The sequence below is a fragment of the Eulemur rufifrons genome, chromosome 29 (assembly GCF_041146395.1).
Source record: "Eulemur rufifrons isolate Redbay chromosome 29, OSU_ERuf_1, whole genome shotgun sequence".
In the NCBI taxonomy this organism is placed as follows: Eukaryota; Metazoa; Chordata; class Mammalia; order Primates; family Lemuridae; genus Eulemur; species Eulemur rufifrons.
The window spans coordinates 21,932,001-21,948,927 of NC_091011.1; the positions used below are offsets into that span (position 1 = coordinate 21,932,001).

General features: G+C 41.6%; 1 protein-coding gene across 2 annotated transcripts in view; it reads left to right on the plus strand.

Moving 5' to 3' along the window:
- Positions 1-16,927, plus strand: part of PDE1C (phosphodiesterase 1C) — a 485,677-nt gene that overhangs the window by 212,192 nt on the left and 256,558 nt on the right. Inside the window, exon 2 of one of the 2 annotated variants that reach the window (XM_069461524.1) lies at positions 7,719-7,745. The exons of the other annotated variant lie outside the window; for it this stretch is intronic. Coding sequence (XP_069317625.1) covers positions 7,719-7,745 — 27 coding nt within the window. The remainder of the gene's footprint in view (positions 1-7,718; positions 7,746-16,927) is intronic. 2 annotated transcript variants of the gene reach the window in all.

The window sequence follows — 16,927 nt, forward strand, 5'->3', positions numbered from 1 at the left end:
GCCCTGGACACAGCCTGGATTTGCTGTGTGAGTTGGTCCAGTTCCAGATGGGGCTTCCTGTGGGGGTTGTTTGGATTAGGTTACCCTCCTCTCAAAGCTTTCTCCACTTCCCACTGCCTGCCCAACACTGGATAGAAACACACTTGCTCCCAGGAGTGAGTGAAGAGTGAATTGTCTTTATTTACAGCTCTGTTTCAGATTAGCGTTCTCCCATTCTTTGGATTCACCATCCCCGCCCCCAAAGCACACTGTCAAAGGCTTCCTTCATTTGAATTTGATCTCATCACTTTTGGCTGGAATTTTGTATCTTTGGGAGATAGCTGTCCCTAAATGCCATCTTCCTTTTCTAAGAGGGCTAGAGGGCAAGAGTCTGTAGAACAATTTCCTTCAAATAGAAGACCTAGAATTTTTCTTTGTTTTGTTGGTTGTTTTTGTTTCTTTCCTAATGGTTAGGCTATTCCAGGTGAAAATGTCATTTCATGATTTTTACAGTTTTTTGTCTTGCTTTGGATCTTTGGCCAAGAAGGAAAATAGAATCACTGTGCACATGGAATTTCATTTTGTAGCTCATAACTTAAATATTTGAGCTAATAAGAGAAGAGATTCTGACATTCTCTCTAGTACCTTTCTCCCCACCTCTAAATATTCTTGTGGAAGGTGCTGGGAGGCTACTAGTTTATATATATTTTCTCATTGGCATTTACTTGTTCAGAATATGGGAAGGGCCAGACAGCAATCAATAGCTTTGCAAATCTAGGTTTTAACACATACATCATGGAAATGAAATCACTGGTACGAATGAGAAGAAATGTAATACAAAGGCCCTCCATTCTCAGCAATGTGTAGATGAGTTCATACAAATGATGTAAGCAAATTCAGTTGAAGTTCATTGTGATATTTAGTTCTGTTCAGTCTGCACCCCACATGCCAATGAAAAACAAAACCAGAGGATCAGATGATTGTTAAGATCCTCCTCACTCATTTCATGCTTATTTGTGGCATTTTATCTCAGTCCACTTTCCCATAAGTGAGACACATGTGATGCGAACTCGTGAGAACATGAAATTATCTATATGAGTCTTGCTGTGCGCTTTGTTTTTCTCTGAGCCTGTTCTCCAACCTCCTCTCCCTTGGGGAAGCTGAGGGTTGAGAACCAAGCTTCCCGAAGCTGTCTGTGTGTCGCAGCAGCAGTGGTCCCGGTAGGGAAGGATGGAGACAGGATCCGATGTGACTTGAAGGGTGAGTCATCGTTACCCAGAAACCCCAGGGAACACAGAAGGCAGAGCTGGAATTCTCATTGTGTGTGTGCAGTTGTTGCATATTCAACTTCCCGTATCAGAAAATCTTCTTGTGCCCAACTGGGAGGTATCTTGCTGTCAACTTAGAAACGGAGTGCAAGTTTTGGTTCTTCAAAGCCAGCTTGTTAGAATATTAAGCCTATTTATAAACCTCATTATTGCAGCACCCATATGGCTCTTGCTCAAAGACACTCACTTTAAAAAAGTGAAAGACTGCCAGGCGCTTCATGGTTTAGCATCAATGTTTAATCGACTCTCACTTATCTAGGCTATTAGAAACGATTTCCAAATCATCTGTTTGACTTTGGAGTACTCGATATATATATTTGACTGCAGGTGTGCCCAAGTATTTTGGGAACTCACAGCCATCAACAAGCAGATAAAGCCCCATAAGAACATCGTTGCCCTCACCTCACCGTTGCTTCTTGCGGTTTCCTGCTTGTTTATACTCTGCTCCCAGGCAGATCCATCCTTACTGTGGACAGAATCACCCGTGGGCTTGCTTAATCTCATCCTTTCTCTCCCTGATTGAGGGCAGGACTCGTAAAATGAAGTTCTGGGTTTAGAAGCCTCTACTAGGTGACACAGCCATGGAGAGCTGTGGGGAACCTTTTTAAATATTGGGGGTCAGTGCTCTTCACCCTTTGATGATGCTCCTGTCTCAGAAACTCCTTGTCAGATTGTGACCATTTAGATATAAATGGACTGCACACAGACACATACACACACCGTTTGATACCTCCTGGGATATCCACAGTTCCATAGACACATTCTGGACCTAAACAGACATTGACTTTCAGTGAAGACCAGGAGTCTTAATTTGCTTAAGAGCTAAATGAGCATGGGTCAATCAATAATTCCAGTTGTAGCACATGATTATCATTGCATTGAGTGACACCTTCTTGAGACTGCTTAGGGATGCTGTGTAAGCAAGTCACTGGGCTCAGTTTTCAAGGAGTTATTGATAAAAAGGATTTTTGTTAAAAGATAAGTTTAGTTATTTCTGAGGATTATTATGACATCCACTTCATAAGCACCCAGTTTTATTTTCTTTTCTCCTGCCTTCTGAGCAGTAGCCCAGCTTCGATATTCGAGGCAAGTGTGTAGCTCTGCTAGGTTAAGTAGGACACAGCCCGAGTGGGTGGCAGGGTGTACAGGCCACAAGGTCCCTCGGGCACAGGGGAGAGCTGGGCTGGGTTTCAGCTCATCCTCCTCCGAGCAGAACTGAGATTAGCACCTGCTTTCTTTGTGGTTCATGTGTTCCAAGATAAGGAGAATGGGGAGCATTCCATTTTTCCATTCTAGAAAAGCAATCTTCAACCTTTTTTTCTTGCCTTTAATCAATGAAAGGCTTTTTCTTTTCCAAACAAAATTGTAAAACCTATTAAATTATAATACCATTATTATTTATGCAGTACTATTGTTTTTAACACAGTAGCTGACTCTTTCTTGAACATTTCCTGGATGCCCAGAATTGTGCTAAATGCATTTCATTCATCTTTCCACCTAACTTTCACATCACCCTGTGGAGGGGGTATGATTGTTACCCACATTTTATAGATGAGGAAACCGGTGGTTGGAGAAGTGACGGAAGTTGCTAAAGGTTACGCAGCTTACTGGACACAGTAGGTTGGAGAAGGGATTTGAGCCCAGGCAAGTGATCCTAAGCAGTATGCTGTAGTCCCTCCCCTTGAAAACACAAAAGTGGACAGACAGATGAAGCCCCATGTGGGGTGTGTATGTGTGTGTGTGTCTGTGTTTGTGTGTGTGAAGGGTGGGGCCCATTCTGGGAAGCGGAGTTTGCAGAGCCCTACTCTAGACCTTCTTTGAGGTGGTTTCCTCAACCGGGCCTTGCGCAGATGACCTGTCTTCCGCCCAGACATGATCCTGGCCTCCCTCCCTGTCCCACGCTGCCAGCTTTGCCAGGTCCCAGAGCACAGCGGCTCCTGGTCATTCTCTGCTTTCTCCATCAGCTCAGTCTGGCTCCACGAATCTTGAGATTTGTGCTGCCTTGTTTCAAGTTTCAAAAAATTATAAATTTAAAGTACGTTTGAAAAACAAAACAAAACATTTAAAAATATTCCTTTTATCTTTCAGGTTGTGAGTCAGGGATAAGTTCTGTTGAAATTCTTAAAAACAAAAGGCCAAGAATAAACTGGGTTTCTTTTCCAGCTCATTTCCTGCGTTTGCATGGAAAGAACCCAGTGTGTCTTATTGTTGTTGGTTTTGTTTGTTTTTGTCTGGTGCCTAAGTTTCCTAGTGGAATCCTTTGACTTCTTTGCATAATTTTCTCAATTTTCTTTGAAGGCTTCGGAATCTGCTTTCTGTCTTAGCCACTATAAGGTTCTGTGTCCTTAGGCAAGTTATTCAATCTCTCTCAGACTCACTTGTGTCAAGTGTAAAGTGAAGGAAACCTCCTTGGGTTTGTAGGAAGTCTAGTGAGTTAATTTGAGTAACGGGTATGGAACAGAGGAGCTGCTCATCAGTTGTGAGCTCCCCGGCCTCCTCTCATTGCTTTCTTTCCATGTGCAGGAAACCATGGCCATGGGTAGATGTCGTCACTGCTCATAGTAAATGATTGTCAAACAGAAGGAAAAAGATAAAAAGATCAATTTCTGGATAAATTCATTCATGCATTCAACAACAGCACATTGAGCAGCTGCCATTTGGCAAGCACTGTGTGATAGACAAGGGAGAAACACTGGCAGATAGTGGACAAGCCATCATTCTTGCCATCAGCATAACAGATCGTAATCACTACTAGTCACAAGTGCAATGATGTGAATAAGCTCTGGCCACCATGGGACACACAGAAGGAGCGTTATCCAGTGTGGGAGGCCCTAGAAAGTCCTTGGGAGGAAGTGATGTTTCAGCTGAGAACTGAAGGATGAGTAGAGCTCAGCCAGGCCTCACCCACCTTGTCCAGGCAAGATGATCTGAGAGTTGCTTCTTGAGTAGAATCATTTCTGTGGAGCTGCATTTGCTCTTATTCTTTGAGTGCTGACCTCCAAACTTCAGTGTGAGGTGACACTGTTTGGACTGAGTCTGCCTTGGTTTGGGGGCTGTGTGTAATTGAAACAAGATGGGAAGGGAAAACTTTACAACTTATGAAGCCAGGAATGCATCTATGAAGGGCATGTCAGGAAGGTGAGTTGGACTGAAAATCAGAGTTTTGGTCTCCCTGTTTTTGTCTACCAGATACACAACCCATCTTTTGACAGGTATGGATGGCAGCTGCAAAGAATTCATTTATTTAGCCAACAGATATTTGTTGCATGCCAACCATGTGCCAGTCAAGGTACAAGCCCTTAGGATAGATAGGGAGATCCATGACAGGACCCCTAACCTCAAGAAGCTCAAAACTAGGGGCAAATGCTCCCTCGATGGCAGGTGCAGTGCCTGGAAAATTTAATACTCATCTGAGAGCACTCCATCCATTTTTACAGATGCAGAAAGCAAAGCTTGATTTGACATAGAGCTTGCTTGAGGTCTCATGGCTAGTGAAGTTGGGTTTTAAGCCAGGTCTATTACAGAGCGCTGTAGTCTTTCCACCTAGTCACAGACATGAGACAATGCAACGCCACAGAGGGTGGAGTATGGTAGGTTGCAGCGTACTGTGAGAGCACAGGAGAAGGTGCATAACGCTGCTTCTCGCAAGAGGTGACCGCTCCCCACCCAGGTATCATCTTTTTCTAAACGTATAAATTTTATTACTTTTCCTGCTTAACTCTGTCCTTAGCACTTTTCTGCTTACCTCCTGCTATCTGACTCCATATCCCCTGCTTGCTGGGCGGGTTGGAGGCCACTAGGCATGCCCTCCTTACCTGCTTGCTGCGTGCTTGCTTCCATAGTTCTCCCTGTTGAAGTCCCACCCATCAATCCAGACTACCCCTTCCACAAAGCTTCCTTGAGCCATTGCTTGTATTTGTTGTTATAATAAGATAACACTTTAGGTGCATGTCTTAACTGCCTTTCTAGAATTCAAATTCTTTCAGAAGGTGCATCTTTTTTTTTTTATTTCAGCATATCATGGGGGTATAAAAGTTTAGGTTACGTATATTGCCCTTCCCCCCCCACCGCCCGAATCAGAGCTTCAAGCGTGTCCATCCCCTAGACGGTTCGCATCGCACTCATTATGTATGTAAACACCCATCCCCTCCCCTCCCCATGAAGGTGCGTCTTGCAGAGTTATGTGGATTAGCAATGTATGTTAAGTGCTTATTACTAGCAGGTGCCAAAATGAAGCTTTTTCTTATTTTTGTTCATCTTTGATTCTTTCAGAACTCCCAGCAGTGCCTTTGTATAGTCCTTTGGCAAATGTTGGGAGAATTCTATGGAAGCCAGTAGCAAAAGTTGTCTTCTTCTGACCCCTGAAGACACCCTCTGCTGATGGGTTTAGCTGGGCTTCTGAGTAGGAGCTGGGGGCATCTGTCTGGCCCAACTGCCCCTTGCCGTTGGTCCCTGCACACTCTCAGTGGGTCATTTTTCAGCCTTGCCAGATGCTCCTTAGATCAGTTTATTAGACTGCAGTGCTAATAAGGCGAAGGGCAGGGGTCATACCCATAGCCCACAGTGCTCCATGCCTGTGGATGAAACCTCTGCCCTTGGCTACTGCCTGGAGAGCGTGAGCTGTCACTGGTGACAGGGTCCAAGCGTGAGAGAGTGAATGATCAGAGCACATCCATCACAGCTTTTGGAGGGAGTACAGGCAAACCGCACAAAGAACCTGCCCCCAGGGAGCTGACATTCAGGTGAATTATCTCATTTATTTCTCATAACAAGGTCTCTGGAGAGGTGCTCTGATTATTCCCACTTTACAGACAGAGAAACTGAAGCTAAGTGAGGTTGAGTGGCTGGTCCAACACTGCTAGAACCAAGGTTAGAACACAGGGAGTTTGCTCTACAGCCCACGCTCTAACCCACCCTGTTAGTCAGTCTTCTTCCCTATTATATGTAATATAATTCAAACATGTAAATAGCTATCTATATAGAGAGATATTCTTAGGTATGTGTATATCTGCATAGGTGATTGTGTATGTATATGTATATTTTTATAAATTTTTTCTAATTGTAATCATAATGCAGATTCTTTAAAGAAAATTTGCAAAATTCATAAAAGTAAAAATAAAAGAAGTGATCCATTAGCCTACTATGCTGGAATCACATTGTCATTCTGATGTATCTCCCTTCAGATAAATAGATACGAGCACACATCTAGGTTCTGTGTGGCTCGCTGCTTCCTTCCCTTAAACACTTGACACTGCCATGTGTGTTTTCATTTTAACAGAGATGTCACAGGCTGTAGTAATCGGAATTTGAAACTTCTGTACCTTTCTTTCGTATTAAAAAAAACCCCTAACACATGTGTTGTACAGCTTTTTATTAGCAAATGGGTGGCTTGGCTTCCTGGGTGCAGTGACTGTAACGGGAATGCAGGTGTGGAACTAGGACAATTGGGAAGCGTTGCCCTTCCTGGAGATGCTACGAGGAATTTTCTCCTTTCCCAGCACTTCCTTTTCTCTAATCCTCCCCAATGAAGAGCCTATTAAAACTTTTTAATAAACTCTTCAGAGTGTGTAAAAACTGACACAAACATGAAGAACATTGGGATAGTGGGACAACATACTTTTGTGGCCATTTTCCCCTTGGATGCCACCATGACCTAGGTGAGATGGTCAGGGCAGATGTTACCATCTCCATTTGATAGATTAAGAAGGCTAATGCACAAGAGATTTGCCCAAGACAGAATGGCACTGTACATTGCAGAGGTGGGCTGGCACCGGGCCTCACCTGCTTCCTGGGGAGGTGCTGGACTGAGCCCTTCACAGGTGCCTAAAGCTGCTTCCCCTGTTTGCTTCTAGACTTTCTCATGGTCCTTTTGCCACTTCTTCATTCTCTGAAGACCTTACATCTGATCTCATGGTTTAGCTGCATGGTTACACATTTACATTTAAAAAGGCACATCCTAAAACGAACCTCAGTGCTGATGTTGGGAATAAAAGTAACAGTATAAATAACTGGTAATTATTGGCCATTTAGTATGTGCTAGAGAAAAGAAATGCTGTACAAGCCTCTGCTCACTTACTTTGCAACAACCCCATGGACCTGGTAAATGGAAGGGCTGAGATTTGCTGTCCTTAAAGCCTGACCTCAACCAAGATGCTACATACAGTACTTTCAAAGGGGAAAGGGAAGAACATAGGGACAGAGCCATTGAGCTCTTGGGGTGCTATTTTTTAACTGTAAAGATGTAGAGTCTGTACATAACTTTTCACTAAGCTTTGAAACCCATACGCTTCACTGAGGGAAACCCCTAGAAAGTATTGACCTCCATACTCATCCCTGCTGAAGTCATCCCTTTCTTACCACTGCTTGCCACAGCCCCTTTTCTGATATGTGTTTATGCTTCTTTTCCTACAGGAGGAAATATAAGAAAACGTCCCAGAGGTAAGAACATCTTTCTGAGCTGTGATTGGTTGAGTCATTTGTGGCCCAACTCTTCGCAAGTCGGGCTCGTGGTGGACTGGAATTGTAATAAACAGCCTCTTGGTTCCGTCTCAGCACGTTGCTTGCTTTATCTCCTGATCACTGCTGCTGCTGTAATTAAAAATTGATCGTAGGCATCCATAGTGGCACAGTAGGTGGACACCTTCACACGGGAGTGGATCCCGTAGATTCAAAAGCTTGTTCCTGCTGCGTTGTTTAGTGATTTTACAAAATCCTTGACCAGAGAGGGACTGGGCTGGCAGGGGCTGAAGGTTTATGGAGGGGAACAGAACCAGGTCTTTAAATACACTTTTAGTGTCTGAATTCCCCTTTGCCTGATTTGCAGACAAAATGCTGTTGAGCTCAAAGTATAGGTTCAAACTGCTTTAAGGGCAGTGGTAGTCCTTTGATTTGACTGTGGAAAGGGTTATTTTAAGTAGAATACCATCTGTCATCACCCCTTGTGTACCATGGAAAGTGGATCTACAAAGATGAGGCCCCAGCTTGGCTCTGGGCTGTGCTTTGCAGACCGTTGGAGTGAGGAGCCATGGTGGGATCAGGTGGACTCTGGCCCTGGCCTGTGTGGCTATTAAACTTTGGACTTGCATCCTCTGTGTTTATAGTTCAACAAAAATGACTCACCAGGCCTTGGAGTGCATGGTCTCCCAGCACCAGTGGGAAGCACGTTTTAATTCCTCATTAAAGTGCCCTTTGACAGATGTTGTTTGCTGATTTCAAGGGGCAGCATGTGTATTTGTGCATGTGCACAGGTTGTTAATATGGAGAGGGTGGGTGGAGTCTCTCAATAATAGAATAATGAAATGAGCTTAGGAAATGTCAGGTACTTCATGTTGGAAGTTATTCATTGGTTTATCTTTTAAAAATTATATATATTTAAGGTATATAATATGTTTGATATATATGTATATAAACACACACATATATTAATATATATATACACACATAGTAAAATAATTTCCACAGTCAAGAAAATTAACATATTCATTACCTCATGTAGTTCATTCATTGGTTCATCTTGCATGCACTGTTTTTTGCTTTTTATAATTTGTTTTCATAAGTTTAATTGGACAATAATGGCACAGAAGGCCTCCCATGACCTCCTTTATTTCTCCAGCATCTCTTGCCACTTCCAACCTCCCCTCTTCATTTCTTAAACTTTAGCTATGGCTCCCCATCAAAGTTGTGATTCTAAAGGTTCAGCTGATCATGGATGCTTTCTTAGGAAGAGCTTTGTTGAACTCTTGGTACATGTATTTATCTTAGGTGTATCTAAGGGTGTAGAGCTCAACTGTGTTTAGGGCTTTTCTTGAGTTAGGTGAGACAAAGTACATCAGTTTCAAAGTTACCCAAGAAATCAGTCAGGCCACCAGGAAGTGGGTAAATATTGCCTGTCGTGATAATATTGTGTTTTTGAACAGGGTGACGCATTCCTTGTGTATGCTATTCCTTCCTCCCCACCTGACCCCTGGCCCGTCTCGTAGTTAATACTCTTTGAACTATGTCTGCCTTCTATGTGCTCCTGTAGCTGCCCTGGTCTCTCCTTGTTTCTCCCTGCCCAACTGAGAGCATCTTGTCTCTTATGCCGTTCTGGTGTCTCCTGTACGTGCCACAGTGCCTGGAATATAGCAGCCCCTTAGTAAATGTTGTCGAGTGCATCAATGCTAACTGTTCTTCTTAGGGATTGTGCTCTTTTAAATTAATGTGTTTTGCAGACTGTTGATGATGGCACTGGGGAGAAGTTGCCACAGCTGTTTCTTACACAACTCAGTTGAGTTGATTAAAACATAAACCTAAGTTATTTTCCCTTAATATATAGGCTCCCTATTTTACATGCCAGATAACATCATGGGAATCTTTCTAGGATTTTTCCAGGAAAGGTATGAATGAATTCTAGAAGTGTAAGGATTGGGATGGTATGATCCAGTGAAAACCTGTCAAGAGTATTATTTCTTATGGTTGGTATTCTTTTCTTAATAAAAACAGTGCTCTAACATAAGTCTAGTCTCACGGGCCTCTCATTAAGGAGAGGCATTGGGAATGGACAGTTACGTGCTATATAACCAGGTTTCAATTAACAATAAACCACATATAAGGATGGTGGTCTCATAAGATTATAATGGTGCTGAAAAGTTCCTATTGCCTAGTGACTTAGTAGCTGTAGCAACAGTGTAGTGCAGAGCATTACCTTTTCTATGTTTAGATATGTTTATATGCACAAATGCTATTGTGTCAAATTGCCCACAGCATTCAGTACAGTGACATTATGTGCATGTTTGTAGCCTAAGAGCAATAGGCCATACAACATAGCATGGGTGTGTAGTAGACTCTACCATTTAGGTTTATGTAAGTATCCTCTGTGATATTCGAACAATGATGAAATTGCCTGAGGACACATTTCTTAGAATGTAGCCTCATTGTTAAGAGATGTGTGACTGTACTTAATGCAAGTGCCAAAATATTTATTCTATTTTATTGAGAAGAGTTTGGAGAGCACATTCCAAAGAAATGGGGTTGTTTAGACTTTTGGTTCATCCAACATTTGAAGCCCACAATTCAGTTTAAAAGGCCAGTGTCTGCTTTTCATTGTATTTGACTCTGGTATTACAGAATTAAGCAGATTACACGCAGATAAAAAAAATCACTAATGTAATTAAAATCTGCCAATAGATTTCAACAATGACATTTTTAGACGACCAGTTTAATCTCACCTTTTCTAATGAGCATTATCTCGTTGTAGAGCCTCCTATGTCCTATGGTTTCCAAATAAAGTCAGTAGACCAAAGGAGCAGTATTATAATTTGTTATGCAATGTGCAGTGCACAAGTCATTGAGAGAAAAATGAACTAAAACTTTAAAGCTTCCTGGAGGTTGCTATACTTTTTCTAAATATAGTGAGCTTACACAGATGGCTGACCAATTCTGTCTTGTTCAGGTTCATTGGACTCACTAGTAATTGCATGTGAACCACTGAGCAGGATGTAAATTAATCACTCAGATTAGAGGGCACAATAGTCTTCAGTAGTAAAAGGTAATTTATCATTTTCACATATACTTAACCTGGGGTATGAGATGCCACAAAGTTGCCTCAATTTTATTTTAAGAAGGGATAGACAATTGAGAGGAAGTTTTATAAGAGAGCTGCTCAAACCTGTTAAGGTTCAAATTACAATGTCAATTTTTTTTGAAAGCGTATTTTTGCATATCTGACGTAAATTCGGTTGCAGTTTTTGTTATGTCACTATCATAAAAAACAGACTGCCTTGAACCAGATTCTTTGAAGTCATTTAATTTGCAAATTACTAGAGGATTGGTTTGAACTCTTCTATTTTTAATCAGATACATGTTTTTTTGTATGAAATTGATCTGTGTTCTACTAATGTATCATTGAATAACAAACCATTCTCAATTTAGTGGCTTAAAACAACCACTTTCTGTTGCTCACAGTTTTGTGGGTCAGAAATTCAGGAAGGACTTGGTTAGGTGGTTTGACTCTGACCCACCTGGTGTCAGCTGGGACTGCCAGGGCCGGAGGATCAATCCGCTTCCAAGATAGCTTCGCGTCGGGAGCCTCGGAGCTCCTTGTTTCTCTCTCTCCCTTTGTCTCCCCCTCTCTCCCCATATGGCTTTCTATCATAGCTTGGGCTTCTTACTACATTGTGGTCTCAGGGTAATTGCCCTCATCTGGCTTCCTAGGCCTAGTGTTCTAACAGACAGGAAGTGGAAGCTACTAGTTTCTTAGTCATGGCCTGGGTCCAGAAACTGGCACAATGTCACTTCTGCTATATCTTCTTGGTCAAGCTATGGAACCCACCCAGATTCAAGAGAATGGGACATAGAGTACATCCCTTGATGGAAAAAGTGTTAAAGAATTTGCGGCCTTCTTTAATCCGTGTAGCAAACCTTCAGCCTTTTTCAGAAGGATCTTGCTTGAGATCTTTTCTGGGGATCTGTAGATGCAGAGTATATAGATTTCTCATTGGGTGGATGGTAGACGATTTTAAGTATGTATTGACACTCCCAGTCAGGTGCTGGTCTGTTTGAGTGTATGCTTGTCTATTTGATGATTCTTTTGGACTGGTGGTAGCTGTCTGTGATTCCTTTTTCTTGTTAGGGACAAGCATACCAATGTAAATTCAGCTGGTTAATTGGATTCTAACTGTAGTTATTTCGTTTAATAATTAGTCAAATAAAGCTGGTGGTTTCATGTAGGAAAACTAAATGACGTAAATGTTATATTAGAAAGCTTTAGATTACATAGGTTTGATTTGGACATCAAGAGGAAGACAGCCCAGGATGCAAAAATAATCTAACTTTGTTTACACTTTTTTTTTTTTGCTAAGTTTCATTTTATTTCATTTATACATTTATTTACCGTGCAAAACAATGTTAAAGAAAAAAAAAATCTCCCAGCTTTCAAAGTAATCATCATCCTACTACAACTCAACTGAGGTAGTTATCTATCTTTAAGTATTTCATAAAGTACAAGGCATATCTTTGTAGCCCAAGGGAATATTTTGATGATAGTGATTCTACTGATTCTTACTTTTAGTGTTAACAGAAATGTACTCTTCCAAGACCAGAATTTCAATAGAAGTAGTGATGTTATATGTGCTCTTTACCAGGTGAGCAAGCGCATCAACTATGTAGGAGGTAAGCTTCTCCTGGCACAGAAAACCCTATTAGATTGAGTTTTAAGTATACGTGATTAAGGGGAACCATCCTTTCACGTTATGAATGGATCTCGTCCACGAGGGTCAGTCATTGCAAGAGATTTGCAGAAGTGGTGAAATAGTAATTTGACAGCTAGAGAAGATTACACAGTAAGCCTGCTTACCCAGAAAATTCTCATCAGGTTGCTTTTAATACAGCTTTACCTTCAAGTTATCAGATCTGGCTTGCAGAGGTTTCTAAATTGAGAGAGCATGCCAGACCACGTACAAAATAATAGTGAATACATAGAAATAATTAGTTACTTCTCGGCTGCCCTTGAAGAAAGGAATTGCTATCAGAGATGACATTACAAACTGAATCTATATTAGAAGTGCTTCCAACATCCCCCCCCAACACACGCACACATATACATACATACCTCTATTTTAGTTTGCTAGGGGAATACTGTCATTGGTCAGCATAATTCAGAGGTAGAGGCACAAATAAAGACATATCCACAAACCTGAGGGACCTCTACAGACACATGTCCAATTTTCATGTGTCTGGACTGTGGAAATACTTTGGTGAGGATGGTTAAGAGTTGGAGTTTTGAGCCACACCACGAAGTGAAACCCTTAGTAGCATGAAGGTTTTTATTTATTTGTTTGTTATGAATTATAGCTCTGTTTAGACAGTTTAGGTAGAAATTCTGGCTCTTTATCTAATGCAAAGTCATCTCTCATCTTTTTGATAATTATATTGATAATGACATGCATAGTGCTTTACAAAAATATTCTGGTTTAACAAAATTGAATACTTACTATATATGCTGGAAATAACAAGATATGTAAAAATGCCTCTGAATAGGTACACAGGCTTGGAGGTAAGATACTGGTGAATAAAATAATTCTAATAAAATATATAAATCTTATATAATAGATGTAAGTATCGAAGGTCATTGGGACCAATTAGGTCTGCTGGGGGATACTCACACTGTCTTACACTGTTTTCTCACTAGATTACTACATGAGCTTACAGTATGGCTTGTTATTCATGGTGCTTGAAAGTATGGGCATATTGAAGTCCAGTAGGATAGTTCATAATCTTTTCTCTTAGTTTTCTTCATGTTTTCAGTTCTGGTTAAAATGTATGTTTTGCTGATTCTTTGGGATTTTTTTTTTTCCAAAGGGGAAGATGGCTCAGAAATATTCTGGACACTAGAAGAAAGAGAACTCAGGATACAAACATGTGTGTAGATAAATGATAAAGTGTATATTGTACATATAGTTAGTGGAGTGGCTTCTATTTGTCGCAAGACAAAGCAAGAAGTTATTTTTTCCCAAGTATGCCTTCCTTCACTTGGATTTTGATGTGGCTCAGTAATCACGTTTGATGAACCCGGTAATTGATTAAATCCTGCAATGGTTCCTTCTCAGGCCCGCCCATGTTCAGTCTTCATGCATCAGCATATTTAATGGGTCATCAACAGGACTGCCACCTTTACTGTTAATGATAGATTGTTGTGCGTGAGGGATGGGAAGGTGAGTGTTATCACCCTGTGGGAAGACTACCTTCTAAGCAGTTGTATCCTAAGATGGGACATAATAAGTAACAGATGCATCTTCTGCTGAACTGTGTCCCCATGTCCTTCCCAGGACATATTAAGGGCCATTGGTGAATTGTGAAGCTCTTTTGACATCTTTGAAATAGAATTGGTGGACTATTATCTCCTACCTTTGCAATGAAAATGATACCAAAATAACTTGTTGGGAAAGTTGACAGGGGTAACATAGGATAAATCAAAGCATGTATTTTTGCATACATATGTACAACTAATCCTAAATTCTACTACTTACTTAGTATTATTGATATTTAAAGCCTAAAGATTAGTGGTGACATCAGGGACAAGGGGATCTTCTAGGAGACAAAGCCCTTTAAAAATATTTTTCTATATTTGTGATGACTAATCAATTCTCAGAGTAGTAAGAACAAGTACATCAGCCATTAGAATGTGTCCAGTTTACATTCCAAGATAGCCACCTGAATCAGGATGACTTCATAGTGAGGGGTAGCAGCTCAGGGTAGGCCAGAAAGAGCAGCAGTAGTGGGGGTTAGAGCCCCCTGTAAGAGGTGGATGTTGAGACTTAGCCTGCAAAAGATAATGCCCAGATAGTCCACATGGGAAAGGGCCTACAAGTACTGTAATTTCAGGTGAAGCATAGCCAGGGGAAAAAGGAGGGTGTTGGAGGGTCTCCAGGGATAGCTTTGGGTCAGAGTTCAGAGTATCAGGCAAGCACCTCTCATTCATTCCTTAACTCACTCTTTCACCCTGCTAATATAGCAGCAGGAGTCTGGGGAGCACCAGTGTAGGGCCCTAGGCCCAGAGAAGCTATCTAGATGCTGTCGAGAGTCTGTCTAGCCTGAGGAAAGGGGTACTGGGATGCGGTAAGCACTTCAGGCACTGAGTCTGGGTGCAGTATCTAGATACTAGCAACAGGAATAACCTTGGTGTTGAGCTATCATTTTGTGAGTCAAGAGGATCATCTAGGCACAATTCAATCTTCTTTTCTCTTCCATCTTCCTTATGTCTGATAATTACCATTCTTCTGCTTTTCCAGTATCAAAACTTATGAGCCATTTTTATATGTTCTTCTGTTGTGTTTCTTCAACTTTAACTTTTTGTTCTTCCTCTTCACCCATGATAAATGGGTCTGTAACAGATTGTGGGCTTTTTCTTCCCATTATTTTTATTCCCATGATCTTGGTCGAGTCTCATACCCTGTCTTTTAGAGTATTGAATAACGCCCTAATCTCTTTGTTTACTCTGGTTTCTTCATGTTCTCCATTGTGTGTACCCATGTCTGATGACTTTCTCCACAGCTCCTCTGATTGTTCCCTGTATGTTTAAAAACAACAACAACAAATCTCCATTGGCTTCCTGTTGGCCATTAAAGGCCAATCTTCATGTTTAGGATTTTAAGGCTCTTGACATTTGCTTCCACCTCTGCCTTCCTGCTTGGTCTCTCTTACTCCTTTCCATTCACCCTAAGTTCCAGGCCAGCCAAACTCCTTACTGACTGGCATATTTACCTAGTGTTTTCTGTGATCCTTTTTTCATTCATATTCTTTTTAGTGTTTTGAATGATTTTTGTCCCATCTTTTCTTCAAGATCCAATTCAAATGCCTCTTTCAATGGATTCTTCCATCTTTCCACTCAAAAGAGCTCCTGCTGCTCTAAGTCCATGCACAGGAGTTAACTGGGTGCACGTCATTCTTCTTGGCTTCACTGTGGTTTTTTAATGGTGAGTATGCTCCCCCAAAGCATTGGGCATGGCAAGTGTTTATTAAACGTGGGTTGAATTTATGAATAAATCAGATTTGGATCCTTCTTATATTCTACCATGGGTCAGAACTGAAGTCAGAGTTGCCAGGTGGAACTGTGGTAAATAAGCTCAGATTGATAAATGACTCATACTCTCAAATGGCTTTGCAGTTCACTGCATACTCCCTCATGCAGACTCTCATCTGACCCTCACATTGGCCGGTGCGGAGGCTGGTGAGGTCAGCAAGACAGATGGCATGCATGGCAAGAACCAGAAAGTACATAATTGCTTGGATCATTGTCTCTGCCTTCCTTTTCTATTTTAGCTCCTCCAACATGGAACTCTAGCTTTGGGTGGAAATGCTGAGAGTGTTTTTCCTCTATATCAGTGGCTCAACCTTGGTCTTCCCTTCATTCAAACCATTAATTCTGGAGACGTGCAGTGCAGTGTCGAATGTATTTGTTTGAGGTTCATGATTCTGAATATTTAATAACTATGTGGTTGTGCCTCATTTGGCTGTTCTGTGATGTTTTGCCAAAATGGTTTTGAGACTCATTTTCTTAGATTGCCTGATTAGATCTAAGTGCATCTTTAGGACCGTCAATAGCACTGATGCTGGGCGTATCCCTGTACTCCAGAAGTTATGACCAGACTTTAGTTGCCTGAGGAAGCAAGTCTCTAAATCCCTCCTAATCCCAGTGGCCTTCAGTGCTAAAGAGCCAGAATTGACTGGGCTGCTTCAGTTGTTGGTGAGGGCCTCCAAACTGGGGCCAAGTCCAACTCCCAGTGGCAGTAGTTTAAGAAGCAGCGTTTGGACTCTCTGGAGTCCCTGGACCAACAGTGTGGGTTAGTGTTTCTTAACCTTGGCACTGTTGATGTTTTCACTGTGGGGACTGTCCTGTGCATTGTAGGATGTTTGCCAATGTCCCTGTCCTCTACCCACTAAATGCCAGTAACAACTCCCCTTCTTCTAGTTGTGACAACCAAAAATATCCCCTGAAGGTCAAAATCACCACTAGTTGAGAACCATTGATAACAACTCCCCTTCTTCTAGTTGTGTCAACCAAAAATATCCCCTGAGGGTCAAAATCACCACTAGTTGAGAACCATTGATAACAACTCCCCTTCTTCTAGTTGTGTCAACCAAAA